Source organism: Liolophura sinensis, chromosome 7 (genome assembly GCF_032854445.1).
Source record: "Liolophura sinensis isolate JHLJ2023 chromosome 7, CUHK_Ljap_v2, whole genome shotgun sequence".
NCBI classification, from domain to species: Eukaryota; Metazoa; Mollusca; class Polyplacophora; order Chitonida; family Chitonidae; genus Liolophura; species Liolophura sinensis.
Window position 1 is genome coordinate 7,789,789 of NC_088301.1, and position 24,445 is coordinate 7,814,233.

General features: G+C 36.3%; 1 protein-coding gene across 1 annotated transcript in view; it reads right to left on the bottom strand.

Annotated features, from left to right (window-relative positions):
• LOC135471500 (axotactin-like) overlaps positions 1 to 24,445 on the bottom strand; it is a 104,649-nt gene that overhangs the window by 71,322 nt on the left and 8,882 nt on the right. The window contains exon 5 of the mRNA XM_064750760.1: positions 3,781 to 4,169. Within this exon, the coding sequence (XP_064606830.1) occupies positions 3,781 to 4,153 (373 nt within the window). The 5' untranslated portion in view covers positions 4,154 to 4,169. The remainder of the gene's footprint in view (positions 1 to 3,780; positions 4,170 to 24,445) is intronic.

Here is a 24,445-nt window from a genome sequence, read left to right on the forward strand (position 1 = left end):
ACCACCTGATTAAAGTTTATTCGCTGTAGAAAAATAATGTACATGTATTAATTTAGGGCCGCTACAGGGGTGTGTGTGTGTGTGGGCGTAGAGAAAATGAGCAACAGAACATGTTACCGGTGTTTGATCCCAGGGTAACCTTACAGGGGAGATGGTTGCATTTGCTATCATTAAATGTATAAAAAAAAACTGGTATGTCATGATCAACATTCCAAAATGGGTCATATTCTAATTTTTCCAAGTCTTTATTTAGCTTTTAATGCTCTTCTTTCATTTTTCTCCAAAATTTTTTTCTCGTCAAATCCTATCTTTTTCACTAGCAAGATTTATATTTCTTGCTGGCCCAGCAGCCAGCCACCAGTCTGCCAGAGGTGCATCTGAGTAATAGTAGCAGAAACAATTTTCTTGCTGCCTGTCAGATCACCATCTTCAAATCACAGCACCATAAGTCTGGCCTCAGTGAATGACTGATGGATTGATTAGTGGTCAACACCATACCCAAGAATTTTGTGCTTATACATGTGCGATGGGAGTCAGCTTTATGAGTGCATGGAATCAAATTGATCCCAGTAATGTGACCATCATCACTGGCAAGTTACCCACCAACTTCCAAATGTGTGACGTAGGCCTGTGCACCATTTCAGTTGATGACAACATGCTACATAAATTAAGATGGTAGCGGAATGCTTAAGAAGTATTTTTAAAGTGTTCCAGATGTGATCAGCCAAAGTCATATGCCACCTTGATCCTTCAGTCGGGTTGGCTTGCCAGGTTGGTATATGGCATATGTCACAAAACTGAACGTGTATGCTGTTACTCTAATTCGTGAACCTTTTTGCATATGAAAGAGCAACTTTAAATGTAATTTATTATCATTTTTAATCTGATTTTGGAGGCAAAAGTACATTGGTTGGACTGGCCAGTTTCAGGGTTTCACAAAAGTATAATTTTATCAGTCTACACAGAATAATGCCTTCAGAACAGGCTTGAATAAACACCTTGCAAACAAGCGAAAGGTTTGCAAAATCACAATAACATGCATCTCATAACACCAGCATGATAGTATCAACATGTACAGGTCTCCCACTGCTCTGCTCAAACATTTGGTGTCCTTAATTCACCTGATCCCAGAGTTCCAAACCTAGACCTCTTATCAGACAATCATATCACAATGGCCATCCAATAAGTGAACTTGCAGACACAACACCATTACCGTCGCTGTTTTACCTTTCATGTTTCTTATCTTATGAAATTAACGATCCACTTACATCCCTTGAGCAAGAACAAAATAACAGGGCACTATTTGATTTATGGCTGCAATTCACAAACAGCACGTGCAAATCCATATTGGTGTTTGACAGCCTTTGCATGAGTACATACCACAAGTGATGTGCAGCACGTTTAGGCTGTGACTTGCTTGAAAGTGGCTATCTTCATTCGGAAGTCCTGTAATTCTTCAACATGTTCGCATGTTTGCGAACATTCAACATATTCTGAAGGCATTATTCTGTGTAGACTGATGAAATCATACCTTTTGTCAACCAAAGAAACTGGCCAATCGAACCAATGTAGTTTTTCTCCAAAAAGAAATTGAAAATGTTCATAAATTGCACTGAAAGTTACTCTTTCCTATGCCAAAAGGTTGAGGAATTAGGGCAGCTGACCAATAAACCCAACAATAAACGCAGCTCAGTAAATGTATGTGTAGGAGTGAGACTTGGCAAACACTGTCAACAGACAAATATGACAATGGTACTGCAGTTGCCTCAATGGAATCAATGATGACAAACTATTCAGCTAAAGTGATTACACAAAGTAGGCAAATATGCCGTACAGAAGGCTTTTAACATGGATTATCCAAAACTCTTAAAGTACAGGTTCTGGGAACATGCAGGTATGCACAAAAAGATTTATTAAGAAAGATATTTACTTTAGTTCTATTTGTTACGTCCTAGGATGATCAAGTTGATATTAAATTTTAATTCTGACATCTTAATGATGCCTTAAGCAATTGACACTGGATCCACATGCTTATTATGTGACAAGAATGACAGCTACAGTTCAACTCAGTTCATGCATGCCTTATATTTCATACAAATTTACATGCACATGTATAGCAGACCTAGTGAAAATTTTTTCAATGTGCATGAAAACAGCTTCTCACTAAAATATCTTGGGTACAAGCTTTATATCTTCATGTGTACATGTTGTGTATGACCAGGTTTAAGTCAAAGGACTTGAAGAGATTGCAGGTAAAAGTTAAGAAACAAAACACAAAGATATAATATATCCAACTGCTCCATATGCATGTGTGTACGAATGATTCTCTGTGTGAATTGGGTGATTGAGGACTGTACTTGTGTACGTATATCATATGATGTAATTGGCTGGTTCAGGCTTGGCAGGTCATCAAGAGGATTCCTAACACCTGAATAATTCATAAGTCACGTTTTCCCTGCCCGATGGTATGTGGGTACCATAACAGGAATTAAGGGCACTAGTGGGGTAATAAAGCCTGCAGTGATGGGAATAACACCGCGCTCCAGTCATCTGTCATCGGCGCCATCAAAGATTTCCATTTTGTAGTAGTTGAATATCAAATGAGCATTAGCTTGCATAACTCATTACATGTATCTCAAACGCATAAACAAGCTCTAAATTTTACCCATATATAGATATGTCCTTGGTCCATTTGTGAATGAATTCCAAATGGGATAATTTCAGGTTAACTGTCTTGTACTTTTATATCACATTTTTAAAACTTGACTGTTTTCTTTGGTACATGTACATATGCACAACTAAATTATATATCTCAGCATGAAAATTCAATCTGAGCTAATAATCAGTACCTAAAAGCACTTAAGCACGCTATTTTTTCTTTTCCCCACCAGCTTAAGAAATATGTTGTACATCATAATTGGAAAACGCTGAAAGAAGACTGGATGTTGGTGTTGAGTTCACAGCTAGTCTTGTACTGGAATATATGTTACTATACTTAATTGTAGCAATGATTATTAGGGACAATACATTAATGGAAATTACACCATGAATGACACTTAATTCAAAAGACAAACTGCAGTTGGAGAGTTTTTAGCTTTGACAAGCAGCCGTACAAACTTCTTACATGTTATCTGTTAACGTGAGTCATTCACCTAGCACGGAGCCTGAAAGCAGAGGACATTGACTTTTGTGAAATTTTTGGTGTTTAAATGTTGCAAACTGGTAAAAATATTGATGTCCAATCTGGACAAACTATCCTCCAAATCAGACATTAATATTTTACCAATTTTCAACATTTTAAAACCAAATCCCGAGATTTGCTCTATTGAGAGGTGTTTATCCAGTTTTTGGTGTCTCACATGTTTGATTATTAACCTATGCAGTTTCATTATCTGTTCTGTTATGCATCTACATTCTGTCCTTTTTTTTCTCTCTAGTCATTCATCTCTGTTAATATTCATTTTGTTATCATCTCTGTAAATGGACCTTGCTGCCTGTATGAGAATAAATAAACTAATCTAAATTAAACTAAACTTACATACACATGGCTCAATCTGTATGAAAATATGTGACCATGTGCAGCTTAGATGCTTGTGCAGCTCCCTATAAATTGAATCAGTCTCCAAGAACCTAACGAACAATGCTAAAATTGACAAGGGAAACTTCATTTATATAATGCTTCTTTGTTGAACTGAAGAAAGTTGGCATTATAATTAAGGATCAGTCATACTGAATTTGTATTCCTGACTTCAAACAGAACTTATCAGATAAAGAACTTACCAATGCCTATGTCCACTTCATCCCTCCAGCCATTGAGATGGTGAACCACATGTAATGATCCATGTTTAATCTCCCAGAATAGCTCGTAATCTTCCAAATTCGGGAAATCATGACGGCTATAAGACCCCAGTCCGTGATGAAACAGAAATGTGTTCGGTAATTTTGTCCGAAATTCAAACCTCCAGCCTATGTTTTGTTTAGTGACCAGAGGTGGTATGGCATCCAGATATGATACACCAGGGATATCAAATGTAAACGCTCGGCCTGTCAGTTGACTAGAGGCAGTTGTCTGCCCATGTCCACCAGGTGGCCACAGCACCAAAACTAGCACACTTCCCAAGAATAAAGTTTTTCTTTCCATCCTGACTGTCATCTGTCAGTTATTCAACCTGAAAAAGTGAGGAAAGAAATATGTAATGGATTACTCATGAGACTTCCTTTTTTCGATATTTCCCAAATGTTGACTTTGGGAAACACACAACATGATGAAAACTTTATAGACGCACAACATTATTTCCATCTTTCTCTCTTCATTTATAACCCTTTCCATCATAACAAAAGAACATCACTGTAATACTTGGATACTTATTTAATTATTCACACATAAGCATGTTAAACATTCTCTGCCCTAGATTTTCACAAGCTGCTGGAAACTATACCCCAAGGTAAAGCAGTAAATAGCATGAAATATCTAAAAGCATATGCAATTTGATGTCACGTCTGACCTGATTTCTCAGAATAGTAATAAATCCTTTATAAATAAGTCCTTGTCTATAAAAAAAAAACAATTTCATTTCCAGGTTGAGGTTACATAACTATTAAAATGCTGGGAAGAACAATACCATCACTGGACTCACCATCAAATACAGACCCAGGATATCCTTAAAACTACATATATGGGGTGATCAGATTATGGTAATTAACACTGCACTGTAAATAAAAACAAGGAACTAAGCCATAGGTTTTTGCTGTAAAACGTCCAAGACCAATAAGTGACGTTTTAGCATCACAAATTCTCTACTTTTGGATTCCACAGGATAGCAATATCATGTCTATTTAATTCTTCTTTTGTGATGGGCTTCCATGGCATGAGGGAAATTCCACTGATCATACAAGTTAGCACATCATACATGCAATTTTTGTGCTTTCAAACAAAACATTGTACTTCAATTTCCTTGTTTTAAGGAGCAGTCTTGAGCTGATTGACTATATGAATGTTCTGACTACTTAAGAGGTGCTTGACAACCAAGATCTATATTGTCCATATAATACTAGAGCCTACATGTAGTTCAAGTAACTTTTTCCAATATACAGCATGGTCAAGAAGTAGCCTTGGTCCAACACTATAAATAATAGACAAAGGTGGCTATCCTCACTTCCTCCAAAGTGGTGCTTTAAAATGTCAGGCACCTACACTGAACTTTCAGTCTTGAAATTATTTTCATTTTTTGGGTTTTTTTTTTTTGACCCAGAAATGTTATACCTATGTCTAACATTGCCCAAATGCACTGTATTTTACAAGCTTACATAGTATGTTACCTTTATGCAAACATGATCAAGGCAAAGTCCATGTATGGCAATCATCATTTATAATACCACAGGACTTTATTAACCGATCCCAGGAGCTATACCCTAAATCTATAACAAATTCAACCAGTAAAGTATATCTTTAAATGCAATTCAAAACACAATTAGCAATATTCTGAAAACTAAAATGTACAGTTCAGATAGAAGGCGCATAATTACTATGAACTTCTCATCTGAAACAACCTGTCCTATTGATCAGATAAACCTGGTTTCTAATATGCCAAGCACAACCACTACCTATGTGGTAAAATTTGCCCAGGATTTAGGTTATGTGCAAAGGGAGCTTAAGCACTGCGTTATAAAGCTGAAGGAATGGGAGATCGAGCCTCGTCTCTCCACCCATCCGCCAGCCCATCAATCTCCATAGAGAGTTCTACAGGCGCTATTATCTGGGTGATTTCAGCGATTCCCCCACAAACTGTATTATCAACAATGACCTAATGCTCTCTTCTCATTCATGGCTCATTATGGTATGCTCTGTGCTAGATTCCTTAAAACTGCTGCCTCCTTCAAAGCCCCTCAGCGAAGACGACTTTACACCATCAACAATCCCGACGGGACAGCTCTAAGCAGACAATGGCATTTAATGGCTGGAATTTCCATTTTGTAACACCTTCACCATTTGTGCGGTATCATTTGCTGATTAAAACTGTACCAAGCTCAACACTATATAAACACATGTACATGTAACAGTCAATGATGAGCTTTTCCAGCATGGTGTTAAATCTTATACACACTTATACGCTTTCCATCTCACAGTGCTTCTATAGTAAGCCAGTTTTTTCCACAAGTTTTCTTATTGACTTTATTTATTTATTTAACTGTTATTTAATACCATACTCAAGGATCTTTCATGACGTGGGTGGGTTTTATGGGTGGGGAAACCAGACTGTTTGGGGTAAATCACCGGCCTCAATTGGTAAGTAACTGACAATTCTCAGGTACATATGATGTACCTACATGGACACCATATTGGAGGAAGACAAGTGATCTTTAACGAGAGTAGGACTCCACCAACTGTCCCATGAGCGACATCAACAGCTTATTGTCACCATGGCCACAGGAATAGCGAGCACAAGAAAATCCACAAATTCCTGATTTACTGAATTTCTGAACTTTACTTCCGTCAGCAGGTTTGACCCAAAACACAAACTTTCTTTCAAAATGAAAGCTTCAATGTGACATAAAAATCGATTAGCATAACCACAGCTTCATGATATTGTGGCCTGTTTGTGTGTATGAACCATAAGTTTTCTCAAACTCATATCATTACCATTTAGATTTCTCAGGAATTTATCTTAGCCACACGTATTCAAGTTATGGTATGAAACGTTCGTAAATGTGAGGCTGATGTGAAAAACTTGCAAATATCATAATATCTGTTGATTATTCTACGTTATTTGAAAAATAAAATGCTTCAGGCTTTGTTCGTTTCATGATGTATGTCTTTGTGTAAACTGCTTTAGCTGCATACATGTATAGCTGGGCACACATATGAACAGAATTAGTGCTCCGCTTTCGCAAACATCACACATTTAATGCATGCCCATACTTTATTGGCTTTCAGTGGAATGACAATGTTACAATTAGCCCTAAAAATCGACCTCGTGTATGCCTGCCAATGCAAAACCCTGTCTGGCAGAGACAAAGGCAGTGTAGGATTCAGGGCTGTGTCCATAGGTCAGCTCTGCATGGATGGAGAACAGTTGTCCCCAGGCACCTGCTCTTCAAGGGCATCCCCCAGACACTCCAGTAAATCTCAGCTGATAAGGTGATCTTGTTATAACTAACACAAATTTAGGGGATGGTTGCCTCACTGGAGGAGCTAGGGTGTATGATGTATTTATATGTACATGTAATGATAATACAGGATATATGAAGGCCGATTCTAATGAATGATTATTGAGTTCTACCCACACCTGCTAGGTGACATGTATCGGACATGCTATGACCCAGAAAAAGCTAAGTGTAGCATCTATATCCCATTGTACACATACCTGTAATTCTGATGATATCTCATGATTCTACTGGGGCTGACAAAGAACACTGAACTTCATTCATTATCTTTCTTCAATATTTTCATTTATTTATTTTTAATGCCAACTGTTCAAAAAATTTTCACTTGTATACAATGCCAGCCATTTTTATGGATGGATGATTGACTGATCAGAGTGAACCACTGAGCAAACTTTTCACAACACACAGGTGGAAGGAGAGCAGTCACCCACAAACTACATGCAAGAACACACAGAAGAGTGTGTTCAACTAAAGGCCCTAATAACAATGGCAGAAGAGGACATCTTCAAATTCCCTTGGATTGAGCTGGCCTCTATGATGATCTTGTGGTTTAAAAGTAAGCTCCTTCCCCTAATTCCTCAACCTTTTCACATATGCAAGATCAACTTTCAGGGCAATTTATACTCATTTACGATTTGATGTTGGAGGCAAAACTACATTGGCTGGATTTGCCAATTTTGGTGTTTCACAAAAAGTAGAAGTTTATCAGTCAACACAGAATAATGATTTAATATTATTTTAATACTGTGAGAAAATTAAACATATTCTAAGATAAAAGTTTTTAAGAATCCAAACTCAAAATATAAAAGTTAAAAATACTTTTCACAGAAGATTATTACCACATCATTACATTAGGTAGGCCTATTAGCAAACATGTACTATAGAATATTAACCTAGAACGAACAAGAATGAAACCATTCTCAAACATGCTTTACCTCAGAATATTTATTCTGAGCAAAATTTCAAATTCTCCAGGATGTAACAAAAGGGCTAAAAACCATTACAGGACCATCACATGATTGCTACGACATTTATCGAGAAGTTATGTACAAGCACCATAAACGTCTCTATTGCGAATTCATATGACAGCACTGGGGCAGCAACTCATAACACCTTATGACTTCAGATGGCATTGGATTTAATTTTGACTGGGGACTCCGATATCTATCAATTAGGTGTCACACATACAGCTGCCATTCGGAAGAGTATGACAGCACTGAAGGCAATTCATAAGATTTAACAGCCTTAGTTATATTGACAACACCTGTGATAGCACATTCATGTACCTGTACATATAAAATGTTGGCAGTTATAGGTGATGCCACTTCCCGTTCTATCGGAACAGTCAATGTAGAAATCCCATGATTGCACATGCACACATCACATATACATACTGCAGCAGGTGTTGAAAGTAATAACATGCACATATCATCACATTTCAATCGCAGAATGCAGTACAGCGTATGTTATTGCTGAGTTCTATCCCTGAGAATTAAGTTGAATTGATGCACACCGATGTTGGTATTGAATCCTCTCCTCGGTGCTCGCATATAATTATGTAGTTGACTCAGGTCGGCTTAATTGTTGTCAGCGTACACTGGCTTGATTGTGGGTCTGCTATAAAGATCGCGAGACAAGCCAAATAATGTTGGAAGAACCAATAGCCCCTGCACAGATTCACAACTGACAAAATAGTTTGCTTTTTAGACATTTATCTTTAGAAAAAGAAAAAAAAAATGAATGAGTAGCTATCTAATTTATAATTAAATTTCTGACAGCTTTCAACAGCTCCAAACATTACCATGGCATCTTACTTAATGTTGCACGGCCCCCATCGTATAAGTGAAATATTCTGAAGATTGGCAAAAAACATCCAATCAAATGAATAAATGTTCAGGTTTAACTTGCTAACTCCACCTTGGACTGTAGAGTTAGTCTGTCCTCTATGAATCTGAGCTCTGGGGTTTAAAATAGACATTTTTTGAGCTGCACGTCCTCAGTGGATATTTCTGAATGCTCTGTTTTTATATGAACTCTGGCTGCCACCTATGGCTCTTAAATGTCATATGTGGGAAGCACATGTGTATATCTGCCCGGATGATACATTGCCAATTCACAGAACATTTAATACAATGTACCGCTACAAGTACCTGCCTAGTTCACTAAGGAACAGAATCATCCAGGTTCACCAACAATGTACATGTATGATAAAGTCTTGAGAACATCTGGTTCTATACATGTCCTGTATAGCTATATATCTATATCTATACATCTTATTAATACAGAAATACCATAAATCCTCGACACCAAAGTTAACCATGAACATCCATGTAGTGAATGTTTTAGAATATTTATTGAGGAAGGTTCTCTGATCTGGACAAGTCATTTTATATTTTCTGTGAAGATCCTGTACAATGTATTTTAGTCTTCAAAATTTCATGAGGTAAATAATGTCTTCTAAATTCACCCCTAAAGTGCTATTTTAGAGGTAATTAAATAAAGGTAAAAAAATATTTCCTAGACTTACATTTTTCCGCAAGTTGGGATTTTATCCTAAACATACTTTCTCAAAGACCTCAAGACACCTCTCAAAGATCAACAGAACTCTCAAAATACATGAGACAAAATTGTGGGTAAAATTTATCAAAGTAAGTTTTAAATTACACCTAAAATTACACTTCACTGTTCAAATTTGTTAAGCTTTTAAATCCCATGTACAACTAACAAACAGCAGATCATGACAACTGAGGTCTGAAAATTTGCTAAGATTTCCCTAAGCTCATTTGTCATTTGAAGATTAGCATTAGTTAAAAATAGCTGGCTTGAGAGCTTATGGGTGAGAAAACTGTACTACTTATGGAAATCCTATTTGTTACAGCTCACAGCACTCAACAGACTTACACACTAGATAATCGTACAGTTACAGTCTACAAATGAAATGCAATTTATAAGGACTACAGTAGATGACCTAACATTTCACATTTCAAGTTGTTCATTTTACCTGATTCTGAGAGTTCTATTGATCTTACATTGGTGTTGTAAGGTTTAACTGTGTGAAAGGTAGGATAATAGGTAAAGTAATATATTATGACATTTATTTGCCTATAAATATACATTTCTTGGGGGCAAAATATTAGGCCATTTACAACATTAACTGTATTAAAAAAAGGGGGTGTTGTCCAATATATACATGGGAAAGTCATTATGAAAAAATGAGCTCCCTAAGCTGGCTTTAATCTGCAATTTTGTTTTCATCCGAAGATAACAATGGCTCAGAGTTACGACTGGACTCGAACGATTCATAATCTGTGAATCACATTATGTTCACTTCACACGATTCATAATCTGTGCGTCACATTATGTTCACTTCACACGATTCATAATCTGTGCATCACATTATGTTCACTTCACACGATTCATAATCTGTACGTGACATTATGTTCACTTCACACGATTCATAATCTGTGCGTCACATTATGTTCATTTCACACGATTCATAATCTGTGAATCACATTATGTTCATTTCACACGATTCATAATCTGTGAATCACATTATGTTCACTTCACACGATTCATAATCTGTGCGTCAAATTATGTTCATTTCACACGATTCATAATCTGTGCGTCACATTATGTTCATTTCACACGATTCATAATCTGTGAGTCACATTATGTTCATTTCACACGATTCATAATCTGTGCGTCACATGTTCATTTCACACAATTCATAATCTGTGCGTCACATTATGTTCATTTCACACGATTCATAATCTGTGCGTCACATCATGTTCATTTCACACGATTCATAATCTGTGAATCACATTATGTTCACTTCACACGATTCATAATCTGTGCGTCAAATTATGTTCATTTCACACGATTCATAATCTGTGCGTCACATTATGTTCACTTCACACGATTCATAATCTGTGCGTCACATTATGTTCATTTCACACAATTCATAATCTGTGAATCACATTATGTTCACTTCACACGATTCATAATCTGTGCATCACATTATGTTAATTTCACACGATTCATAATCTGTGCATCACATTATGTTAATTTCACACGATTCATAATCTGTGCGTCACATTATGTTCATTTCACACGATTCATAATCTGTGCATCACATTATGTTCATTTCACACAATTCATAATCTGTGCGTCACATTATGTTCATTTCACACGATTCATAATCTGTGTGTCACATTATGTTCATTTCACACGATTCATAATCTGTGAATCACATTATGTTCATTTCACACAATTCATAATCTGTGCGTCACATTATGTTCATTTCACACGATTCATAATCTGTGTGTCACATTATGTTCATTTCACACGATTCATAATCTGTGCGTCACATTATGTTCATTTCACACGATTCATAATCTGTGAATCACATTATGTTCATTTCACACGATTCATAATCTGTGCATCACATTATGTTAATTTCACACGATTCATAATCTGTGCGTCACATTATTTTCATTTCACACACAATGAAGAATTAACACACACACAAAGCATGAATCCTGAAATCAAAGAATTGTTTATAGCTGCAGGAATAGTTTGCTCTGTGTGTTTACCCGTCAGTTGGTCTGTTTATCGGTCAAATTTTTAGCATCCGGTCTATCATTTCTTGACAACATCAACTTTAAACGGGGAATGCCACACTTCTAGTGACTCTAAACTAGTTTATACTTATGTTTCCCAAATGAAACCCAAATCATTCTAAAAAAATTAAGGCATGACTACATCTCATGGTCCCATGAAGAAAAATAAATTTTTTTATCAAAATCTTGCTGTATGGTGGGAACTAAAGTCAAATAAAGTAGGTGTACCTACTTACCTGTATACGGTTTATGCACTAAAGACTTTAATTGGGCAAGCCTCTCATTTCAGCCTTCAGCGTAATTAGCATAGTTAGGCATTAATTAGAGTTCAATGGATGTCCTTGAAGATTAATATGTACAACTCGGCGACGAGAATGTTTTAGTAAAAAATTGAGTATGTTACATGTGTACATGTACAGCCTCAGAATTCAAGCATTAACAGTTGAATATGCAGTATTTTAATTTTCCCATTTCTGTTACAGGCTGCATGTATAAAACAGTGAAATTTTTTTTATCTGATTGTAAACTGGAATAAACAGCCCACCTTTTGGCAAGATACTAATGAACATTCTCACATGTGGTGTACAATGTACAAACATTGCAAGCACTTTGTTAAGGCAAGTTCATGGAAGTTGCCTTTTTTAATGAGCAAACTGAAAGGAAAATGAAATCACAAAGGAAGCCCTGACAGCTTGCAACACTCAGCCTGGAAAATGGCATAATGAATTTGTTATCTGTCTCAGTCATTAACATATGGAAACAGGGTCTCTACACAAAGCCAATTATGGCTTGGCACACTTTTAAAAGCAAAAAAAAAGTACATGTATTGGGTAAAGATATAATAAAAGCACTGGGAAAAACCTCCATAATATCCTATATCTGTTCTTCATTCACTGAAATGATCAGGGCTGCCTCAGGTAATATCTGCTATGACTCACCTGGCTTGTCTAACAAGGTTTGCACACAGGTAAACTTATTATTCACCTGTAACACGAGTGCAGTGAAAGCCAATTCTGTTGAGAATTCACAAATACTAGTCCACTTTTCACATATAATTATTCATATATTTCTTGGTGACAATACATACTATTTGCATATGGAAGGTACTAATGAGTGTAAATTTAATGCACATTTTCAAAGAAATTGTTAATTTTTTTTTTCATTTTCCTGAAATGTTACTCCGAAAATGTATTTCATCACATCATTTTGGGGCCTCAAACCAAAATTTGCATGTATTCATTGCTTAATGAAAGAAACGATTAAATTTGCGTTCAATCAACTCCTTTATCGTGGAGTATTCACTTAACTCACATTAATGCACTAATATATTATAATTTGTTCAAATAAAAAATATGTTCAAATTCATAAAAAAGCATACACCCACCAACACACACAAGAAAGAAATGAAAAAAAAAATTGAGATAGACATCATTTCACAACCCTAAAGATCTGAAAGATTAAAAGCTCAAGTAACATACACATACATAAGAGCTTCTCAACTGGGTGTGCATTGTGTCAAAGTTTACAGTTTGGATTTCTACATCAAAGGTAATGTTTGCAATTTAGGTACATCCTCACTCTAAGTCAGAACAGGGTTGTTGGAAACAGGTTACGTAGGGGATTAACTCCTGTGTACTACACATGCATCATTTCCAACAGGATCGGCTTATCTCCAAAAGAATCTCACTGTAATCTGTTTTACAAACAAACTTCCACCTATATTCAGGGTACTATACATGCGTATAACTCCCCAGCTACAGTAATCATAAAACTCTGTCATACTGTAGTTTATACACCTACTTCACAGATTCAAGAAATAAAATAAATATGCATTATTTATTTGATTGGTGTTATTGCCATAAACAGGAATCAAAGTGTACTGTAGTTCTCAGAACCAATATATACCAATATATGCAGCTTTTCAATGTATTCAGAAAATGCTGAAGATAAAGAGAGGAAAATATTATCACGCTTAAAAATATCTAAAATACTTTCACATTTTAAAAATTTTCTTCAATTAAGTGCGTTTGAATGTTTGCTATCAAAAGTCGGCTTTTTGGACCATATTTATATCGTTTAGCATCACAGTTTTCACTAGATGAACCATTTTATTTTGCTTTTTTTTTTCTTTAATGCTGTTCATTTTTTTTTAAAAATGTATTATGAGCCCCAAACCATTCATCTATATGAAAGATACATACATGTAGCTGGTCTTTCAGTAAACACTGCAAGTACAAAGATGTCAACATAATTAAAGAAATGTTAAATCCAATGTACACAGATGAACAAGGAGGATTATTTTACTGGTAATAAATAAATAATCTTAATAGATATCTATGATAATGCCAAAAAGACTTCATACTCATCTTTCCAGAAGGACCATCTAATACAAGCGTACATCTTATAGGATGTCAATCAAGAAAATATAAAACAAAAAATCACTGCCAGCACAGAGTCATAATTTATGTCTTTTATTATGCATAATAGGTATGAATGTTTAAATTAAAAATCAATTGGTTTCCTTCTTATTTCAGAAACCATTACCAAACTATACCCAAAAAGCCAATTCGCACTAGAATACTTCCTCCCTAAATACTGAATTTGATATTTTGATATTATGAAAGCACAAATATATTTTTAAAATATGAAATGAAACGGAAATGTAGAGGATATGTTACAAACACTTCGGCATATATGTATATATCAACACAAACGATGATAATGTGGGAAAACATTATCACAGCCTGAGGAAACAGGACAACCCTTGGCAGCCTGTGGTACTGCCAATTTAAATTGTTTAATAGGAGAACAGGCTGACCAAATGTTGATCAGACACAGTGGGAGGACCCGTGGTCAAACCACAGCTGTCATAAGTGACCACTGGTCATTAATTATCTGGACTGACCAGTAAACCCAGTAAATTGTCCCTCCGACCACCTGGCCTCCAGAGCAGCCCTATCAAAGCCCTATTAGATCAATACACTAATCTCCCTTAAGAGCCCCAAGAACTAAACTGCGCATTGATACAATATAGGCTCCCATAACATGCATTCACCTCAACAGAACTCTTCAAAATTCCATGACCTCAGGGCTCAAAACACCCTCCTTCAATCCAGTGTGAATGAACTCATAGGACAAACTCAGATGTAACAGACTAATATCTGGAGAAACGCCAACATGAAAATGATTCTATTTTGGACATCAAAATGTCATGTCTGAATGTGTGGACTGAAGAAGCTGTTAAGAGGGAAACTGGTGAAAAGCTAAAAGAAATCAGACAGCAGTAACCTGAAATGAAGACAACAAAATCTACGAGGAAGTTCACTGAATGTAGGGCTTTGTCGCTAGTTACTACAGAAATGCCTGCATAACTATCTATATAACGGAGTTAAGAACACATGTCCTTTTGACACGAGTGAAATATAGTGTAAATTCATTAACAAGACATGGATGCGTAAATACATATACATGAAATATACGTATTTCAGAAAACATATTTTTTAGCCATAATTTCTGTTTATGGTATAATACATTTTCACTTCATAAGAAATTATAATTTACTAATAATAATTTTTCATGGACTATAAAGTCCTAGGAAAAAAAAAAAACAAAAACAAAAATTGCCCTGCAGAAAAAAAATACATCAAATTCCCTTTATATAACCTTGTATAACATTAGAACAAATTACTAGACAAGATTCTTGAAGAGAATGGGTCTTTTGAAGCCAAATTGTCAGCTTTTCCAATTACTGAAGCCTGTGGAAAAATTTGATGAGTCACCTTATCTGAGGCCAGAACCCACATCAAACAACAAAAAAACTTCTGCCAGCCAGATGACATGCTTTGTTACCTTTTTCAGAAATATTAAATTCACAATTCTTAACAAATACATTGCCAATGCTTTTGTTCCTTGAGTGGTGGAAAAATATTAAAGCATGTGTGATTTAAGTTCAACATTTCTGGACACTGACCTTTTGGAAGAATGTTGAGGCAGTGGAGTTATCTCGCTGGAGACGCTGGGCTGACGACACAATAGTGTATGAGGATAACTGCAGATATAACACTTAATTAGCCCGTCTTAATCGTCCATCCATTCACCCACCACAAGGTATTAGCTATGGTCACTGAGTAACATGCACCCAGCTTAAAGGACTTGGTAAGGTCATGACATACTTTAACTGTACAGCACTGGTGAGCAGGCTGTCACGCCTGAGAGCAGGAACATGCTGCCTGAGCAGTGCAATCACGGGACAGCATGCATGCATGTAATTCTGCGCTCCGACAGAACAACCTGCAACGACAACGTTGTCAAGGGATGAACCTTCCATCCACAGGCGTCAGCATGGATGTGGCTCACAAGCCTTGGCTATAGGCTACTACTAGCCAGAGCTTCAGCAGCTGAGCCAGTCACTGTCAAACTGCTCACAGGGATAGAACATGTGTTAATCAATATAGTCACAAGAACTCACAATGGCTTTTGTCACATTAGGAGGGGAGCTTGTCCCAACATGGACAACTCCACAATTACCAATGACAAAGGAAAACGATGGAGAGTCTGCGAGAGCCCAGTGTCGCAGACGCGTTTGACAATACCCATGTTTGCTGTATATTTATGTGGGATTTTACTGTCGATAAGCATTGAGTCATTTACATCTGTTCTTGTATGATGGAGATTAATGTGGACAGCGTATTTGCCTATAGCACAAAGCACTCAGATCTTCTACAGGTAATGGTAATAGCTAAGGGATGGATTAATCCTTCATGGCTTAATTTTCAGCCATTTACTAAGGACATGTAACCTTTCCAGAGCTTGAAAACAAGCATTGCATGTTCGCCACAATATGGCTGAAATATTACTGATGTGGCAGTAAGCCATAAGTCATACATTAATTTGATGACTTCTTGTGACTAAATTAAAAAAAACAAAACAATAATTCCCCTTTTCCTGCTTTGTCTCACTGCATTTATAAAAGTGAGGTTTCAAAGAAAACAAAAAATTATAGCTGAAAGAGATTCCTTGAAAAGTGCTTGTCTCTTTTTTTTTCCTAAAATGAAAAAGGCCTTCGAAATGCACATCCCAAAAGACTACAACAAAAATGTTTGACTATAAGAGATCAATGATCCACATTATGACTGTATGCAATGACTTTAAATAGTCAGAGTTATTTGAATTAATTGTGAATTTTGAGCAATTCACTTACTGGCTTGATTGGCATTTAACAACACGTTTGTGAATTTTCCACCTATACAATGGCAGTCAGATTTACGTGTGGAGGAAGCCAGAGAGCCTAAAGTGAACTAAATGTACTTACTCTCCCTAGTTACTCAATAAACCTACTGACTTAATGCTGACAAAGTGCCGAGAGCTAGATTTGAACACGTGATCTCAATTGTCATGCAGTGATCTGATAGCTACATTTTCCAGTGCTTTAGTCATGAGCCAGTGAGGCTGACATATTATTCGCATGAATGAATGATAATTGCTTAATTAACGCCCTCTCGTCAGTATTGCAGCCATATTGTAGCTCCAGCATTATTTGAAATCAAAATATCAATAAAACAGGATTATATACATATAATACTCATACAAGAGATACCAATTAGACAGATGGAATATATTTCCAGAATCCTGAATGCCTTATGTACATATAAGATCTGAATTTAAACAAAACTAGCAATACACATGTTCCACAGAAAATGTTGAGATTTAAATTTTACTGTTGAGTGCAAGAACTTTATTGATGAGCTAAAGACAGTCCCACAACAATATATAAATTTTTTTTTAAAATTTTTTTATACAAAAAAATACCCTATTGTATTTCTTTCAACTAAGAGTTGGCCTGTTTCAAATACACTTGCAAAAGAACAAAAAAAGCCATAACCTGGAACTTTCCGCGCAAACACTTAACTTTTTCTGATAAGATATTAAGCAAACTTCACAAAACAACCTTAAACGATCATAAACGGTGGATAAATCAGTCAGAATCAAGCAAAATATGTTACTTCAAAATGGCAAACTTCAGGTGAAATGCAGTACTTCACTTTTAGACCTTATTCCCAGGGGTACATGTACTTAGCAGATGACAATCCTGTCTCGTAAAAAAACAAAACAACTTCGATTGAAATCTACAGCACACATACGTACATCACGGTGACATATGCGAGCTGACAACAGCCATATCCTGTCCTTACCTCTAACATATACCACACATCCGGGATGCCAGAGTTTCTGTAACTTTTTGGGAGTGTACCGTACTTCTATTGACATGTGCACCAGAATCATTCATCTCAACCTATCTCCCTTATTGTTATAATGAAGTCAGTCCAGCTCTTGCTCGCACGGCTTTTGTTTTACATCCGAAGGTACCTCAAGTAACTGCCAAAAGGCAATGGTTTGTTCTTGTTTATTCCACCCATAAACCCGAGAACAGTCGTACACATGTAAAGTGAAAATCTAATTGAGTAGCGCGTTAAACAACAACTGAACAAATAATAAATGTTTATACAGGATATATATTTTTAATATGCATTTGAGCAAGCACAATCCAATGATTTCATTATGGTACACGTCACAAGTATGCATGCATGTACAAATTATTTAATTAATGCATATCACTGTCAGTTTTAAAGCACTGTTAATTTCTTTAGTCATAAAACTCAAATTAATGCGGCACTAAAACCTACACGTATCTCGCTTATAGGGCAAGGTTTATGGGTAGAGGAAGCTATGCATTAATAATGACCTGGAGAAATCTTCCCAGTAAATCAATGTGTGATCGATGGATGGAGCGTGCATGAATTGTCTAGAATTGGAATGTGAGACAAGCTTTACATGTTCTCTTTACAAATGCTCTGGAATTTTCAACAGAAATAACTCCTCAATGGTAATTTTTTTTAAAACAATAAATACAACATAATGAGTACATCCATATATATATATACACTGTATTATGTATGTTCAAATGCACATGTTAACCTAAAAACCATCTCAGCATGCATTAATGTGTATCATTATACACAATCTCAAAGATATCCTTCTGTAAGCAGGTTTTTGAGCACTAATATGTACACAGCTTCTTAGGAGAGATTACTATTCAGTCACCTGTCGCACGTTCACGTAAGGGGATAATTCCAAACATAAACTTTTACCAGTGATTCCAGTGGCAGTCTTATTTATTAGCACAGAAAAGTATGTACCCGCTCATCGCTGGCCAACTGTTTCAAGACATTCAGCATCAAAAGGTACACACAGTGTTGTGTTTTGTTTCTTTATGGACTCCAGCTGAATGGCAATTACCTGTGATTCTGACTTAATTGGCCTTTGGTCAATGCATGCAGCTATTCGTTTTTTGTTCACTGTGTCAACAGGTGTAAATCCTTCAGTCAATAGGACACAAGCCAGTAAGCTTTTTTGTTTGAATAGTTACCTGGGCACTTGAACTGACCTACACCTCCTTCCTGCAACCCACCTGGCTTCGTTCAGGTAACAAGGTACGCACAACGTTTAAGCTAAAGATACACCTCAAGCTCAGTACTGTTTTCAGGCATCTCTTAATTCTCTTTTTACCTGTACAGGTGAGCTCTCAGGTGTGCTGGGAATTTCTTAGTCACGTGTAGAATGGAGTGAATCCTATCAGCTGTTACAGTTCTTGCGTTTGCGTGATACATGTGATAGTTACTTCAGAAAATGAATACTGTACAAACAGCACAGACATGATGGTTATACACTTGTAACCATCCATGCCAGTTAAATCATGCCATATTAGATGTTTGAATTATATTTATTTTGAAAGAGAAAATTTCTAATACATGTATGGTATTCTTTCGCTTACTCACGATAAAATTATATTGCTAAGGCTTAAAGTAAACTACCTCTAATTTCACAGTTAATTTTCCACCAACTGTGGTCACACAGCTGTTGTATGAATGTGTGATCTACTGTTTATCATATAATTTCACCTGTTTTCTCACCAACTGAGAACAGCCAGGTGATTAGTTGATGAAATATTCCCTGAAATACCAGGTGAGTTATTACATACCTACACATTTTTTTCAAATTTCACTTTGAGTTTAAAAAAAAAGTTTAGACCTAAATTTATGGAAATCAATTAAAATATTCAAAATGAACAAAACTTGATGCCAACACTGGTAAAATTCCATTCAATTCTAACAGAGATTTCTGTTATGCACCAAAAAGTTAAGAAATCAGGGTAAATGGGAGAAAAGAAAACATCAACAAGCATCCCTGGCAGTGGTATCAACATGTGCACAAAAAAATTTGTCTAAAGCAATTGTGTTGTCCTCAGATCTTGCAAAAATCACATTAACAGCCTTACATGTAAAAGTGCTTATAAAGAAACACTCAAAATCAGGCTGACATCCTTGATTTTATCTCCAATAAGGGCACAACAAAATCAGGCTGACATCCTTGATTTTATCTCCAATAAGGGCACAACAAAATCAGGCTGACATCCTTGATTTTATCTCCAATAAGGGCACAACAAAATCAGGCTGACATCCTTGATTTTATCTCCAATAAGGGCACAACAAAATCAGGCTAAGATCTAAGTTGGCTAAATCTCCAGTAAAGACACAAGAAAATCAGGCATCATGAACATCCTTGTCTATAACTCCAGTAGGGACACAATAAAGTCTGGCCAATAATGCACATCCTTGACTATGCTCACCCAGTCAAGCTAACATCCTTGGGGGTGCTCCCTGAAGGGTGCAAACATCAGACACACAGCATTCTTGATTATACATCTGATAAAGATAAAATTGTGACAGCATCCTTGACATGTTGACATGTATACCCCTAATAAAGGCACTACCAAATTGTGACTGCATACTTGTTTATGTACCCTTCCATATATGCTCAGATATCACTGATACACACCGTCTGGTCACAGGTGAAGAAATCAGTTATTTCATTATAAAACAAACCTGTTAGTAGAAGCCAGCTGTTGGCCTATACAGTCTGACAACACATGGACAGGTCATCATAAAGTACCGTAATTCATCTAATTATTTATGATAACAATTCATTGTCCTTGATGTGACTATACAATGTAGTCACTTATTATATCAGGGTTGCAGCATACATACATGTATGTCTGTACATGCATCTGCATGTTGCTATTTTAAGAACATTTGACTACACTGTAGTAAACATTACTTTTAACAAAATTGCAATCTCATCTCAAGCAGTGTTTCCTCTCCATATGCACAAATGTCCCAATCAGTATACACAGTACATCCTACTACATTGTAGAAAACACTACTTAGAGATATTACAAAATTACAATCTCATCTTAAGCAGAGTTTCTTCTACATATGCATTATACAGTATATATGGTACATCCTACTACACTTTAGGGAACATTACTTATTACAATATGTCAATCTCATCTCAAGCAGGGTTTCCTCTACACATACACACATGCACCATACAGTATTTACAGCACACTCTTTCGCATCACAAAGCTGTTACATGAGGATTCCAATAAAACCATAAATTACTGGATGACCAGCAGGGGACATCATGCATAATTGAAGCAATATCTGGTCCAATTTCTAGGTTTTCTCCATGGCTGTATCTGTTGTTGAAGGATTCAGTATCACATCTGACCACATTACCATTCATTCCTACACAATACTACAGCTAGAGTGTTGGAAGGACATCCCTGTCAGCTCCAGTGGCTGGTTGAATAACGGATGCAATAAGCCTGCAATTACACATAACCCTCAAATTTGATAGTGATGACTTTTTAGGGACTATACTAAAATACGCATGTACATGTAAATAATAGTGAATGTGTGTGTACAATAGTAACAGTTATACACTCGGTGTGTACACAACAGTAACAGTTATACACTGTGTGTGTACACAACAGTAACAGTTATACACTGTGTATGTACACAACAGTAACAGTTATACACTTGGTGTGTGTACAATAGTAACAGTTATACACTCGGTGTGTGTGCAATAATAACAGTTATACACTCAGTGTGTGTACAATAGTAACAGATATACACTCAGTTCTACGATTACAAGATTAGCATCTCTGATTATATCAGCCTGACACAACAACATTATTATAAGCAGACACAAAATATACATTTAAGTGTGCAACACTTAATTCATGGTCATGCTGAGCCATAATTAACATAATCTAGATGAAACCTTGCAGCGGGATAATTTTGGATAATGACGCCTCACAATGTGTTTTTAACTCCAGCCCAATCTTCACAAAACTGGGCAGGTCTTTTGTAACTCACCATGAAAAATGGCATAATTATCATCAATACAGGAATAGATACTTGTAAGAAAGCCAGAGCACCTGCACAAGCTAAAAGTGATTTTCTGATCTGCTCAAGGGGGGCCCTTGCTGGTTCAACTGATATGTATAATGGTTCCCTTAAACACAACTGACTACATGCAACTCTTTAAGGTGAATGGCACTGCCTCTAATTTCCCCCCAAAATTCTGTTAACAGGTTTCTCTCGTTATCATGTAAGATCATAGAAGTTTTCTTTGTGAAAATATATCATGAAGTATATTTAATAAAAATCTTCACAACGGTCCAACGTAACATGCTGAAAATTTCCATAACTTATCTCTCTGAGATCATTCATGTTAAACATTTATGTAAAAATGTTTTCTGACATCACTGAAAAAAAGATGAATGAACAAGCGCCATTTGAGGCTACGTTCCAAAATCTGAGGGGGAAAAGCCATCGTGTTTGAGTGAATTGTATTATGTCCAAATTTGTGGGGTTCTTTTCCAGCCAAACATAAGCTACAGATGACATACACGTGTAGGCAAAGTAAGAGAAACATGCAAAACAATCATCATTGCGTATTAACTCAAGAGAACTTTCAATTTCAGATAGAAAACCATCAAAGACTTTAGTAGTTCACTTAAAAGCTTGGAAGTTTGTCAGATTTTATGATGAAGGCTGGTGTTTACGCTCAGCAATTTGAAATCCTCAAACCCCCACCCCCACCTGATACACCTGGTGGATTTCATATAAGTGAAAACTTCTTATTCATTTATTTACTTTTTCATTCTTGTTTAAAGAAAAAAGTCTCGAGAATACTGTTTAACTGAGGGCATTTAATATTAATATTTACTTGAAATATAACAAATCCTCTAGCAATCATACAGGCACATTTCAGGATACCCTACTTCCTCAACCTGTCTCGCATATAAAAGAGTATCTTTCTACGTGATTTTCTCACCTTTTTTATTCGAGTTTGGAGACAAGACTACATTGGTTGGGCTGGCCAATTTCGGGGCTTCACAAAAGGTAAAATTTTATCACTTTGCACAGAATACTGCTCTCAGAACAGGCTTGAGTTAACATCTTACAATCATGCGAAAAAGGTGGAAGAACTACAGTAGTCTTATTTCATGATACATACCGGTAGTCATACATCCTGTCAGGCTAGTATACACGAATAGAGAAACCTCACAGCTGGCCAACAAATAGCTGGACCATAATCTACTGTACTCTACTGTAAACATCATTTCCAAAACCAATGTGTTTAACCACACTGAATACCTTTTTTGCACCACACTTCTACACCTGACACACTCTTGTACATACACACCTTGCTTGTTGTACATGTTTATAGAATGATGAATGATTATGGCTTGGAATGCCACATTGGTGAGAACATGTTCAAACCACGAGGCAATATAAGTTTAAATTAACGGACAAGTATACATGTACATGTACAATTGGTTAACCCTTAAGTAATGATTTATTTATTTATTTGATTGGTGTTTTACGCCTTACTCAAGAATATTTCACTTATACGACGACAGAGAGCATTATGGTGGGTGGAAACCCTAAAGTAATGAAGAGTCTTACATCAATTATATTTATATATAAACATATATACTTATACATGCCACATGCCTGGTATCAAATTCCACATCAGTCATGCTGCCGCACATTATTCTGGTATGCAACACCTATATAAAGTGTCACACTTATTTATAAATTGTTCACATCTATCATTCTGACTTAATCCCACTATACAGTCACCTGTCCAGCGGCTTGCATAGTCCAAGCCTAACAACCCACCTGAGCAATCCATATTAGCAACACAAGGTTCCATGCATGTGCTACCGGTATTGTCCACTGGATGAATACCTGAACATGTGGTAGAGCGTCGCGCTTCACACCTTCTAACAACCTACTCAGGTACACTCTACTGACCCTACATGTCGTGAGAAGAGCAATGGTAAACACCACACTAAACTCAACCTTCCTGTGTCAATTCTACAAGGGAAAAGGCTTGTCCACTTTAACAGGATATAGGCTTCAAAATAGAAGTCATGCTTTAGAATTTGGTCCCAAAACATTTGGGATAAAAATAAAATTCAAAAAAAAAAAAGCCTGTGAAAAATGGGTGATTCTGAGGAAAAAAATTCAAGGACTGGCTAATGGTACAACTACATTGTAAAATGCAAACGAAAAAACCATTATATACAGCACAACACTGAGTTCAACTGAGAATATAACCCAGCATCAAAAAAATTCACCATGCACTAATTGTGAACTGTCTCGCTCTTAAAATTTATAAAGACATTCTTTCCCTAGCATATTAGAATGTTTTAATGACATCGATTCGTTTTAATGACATTTATAACT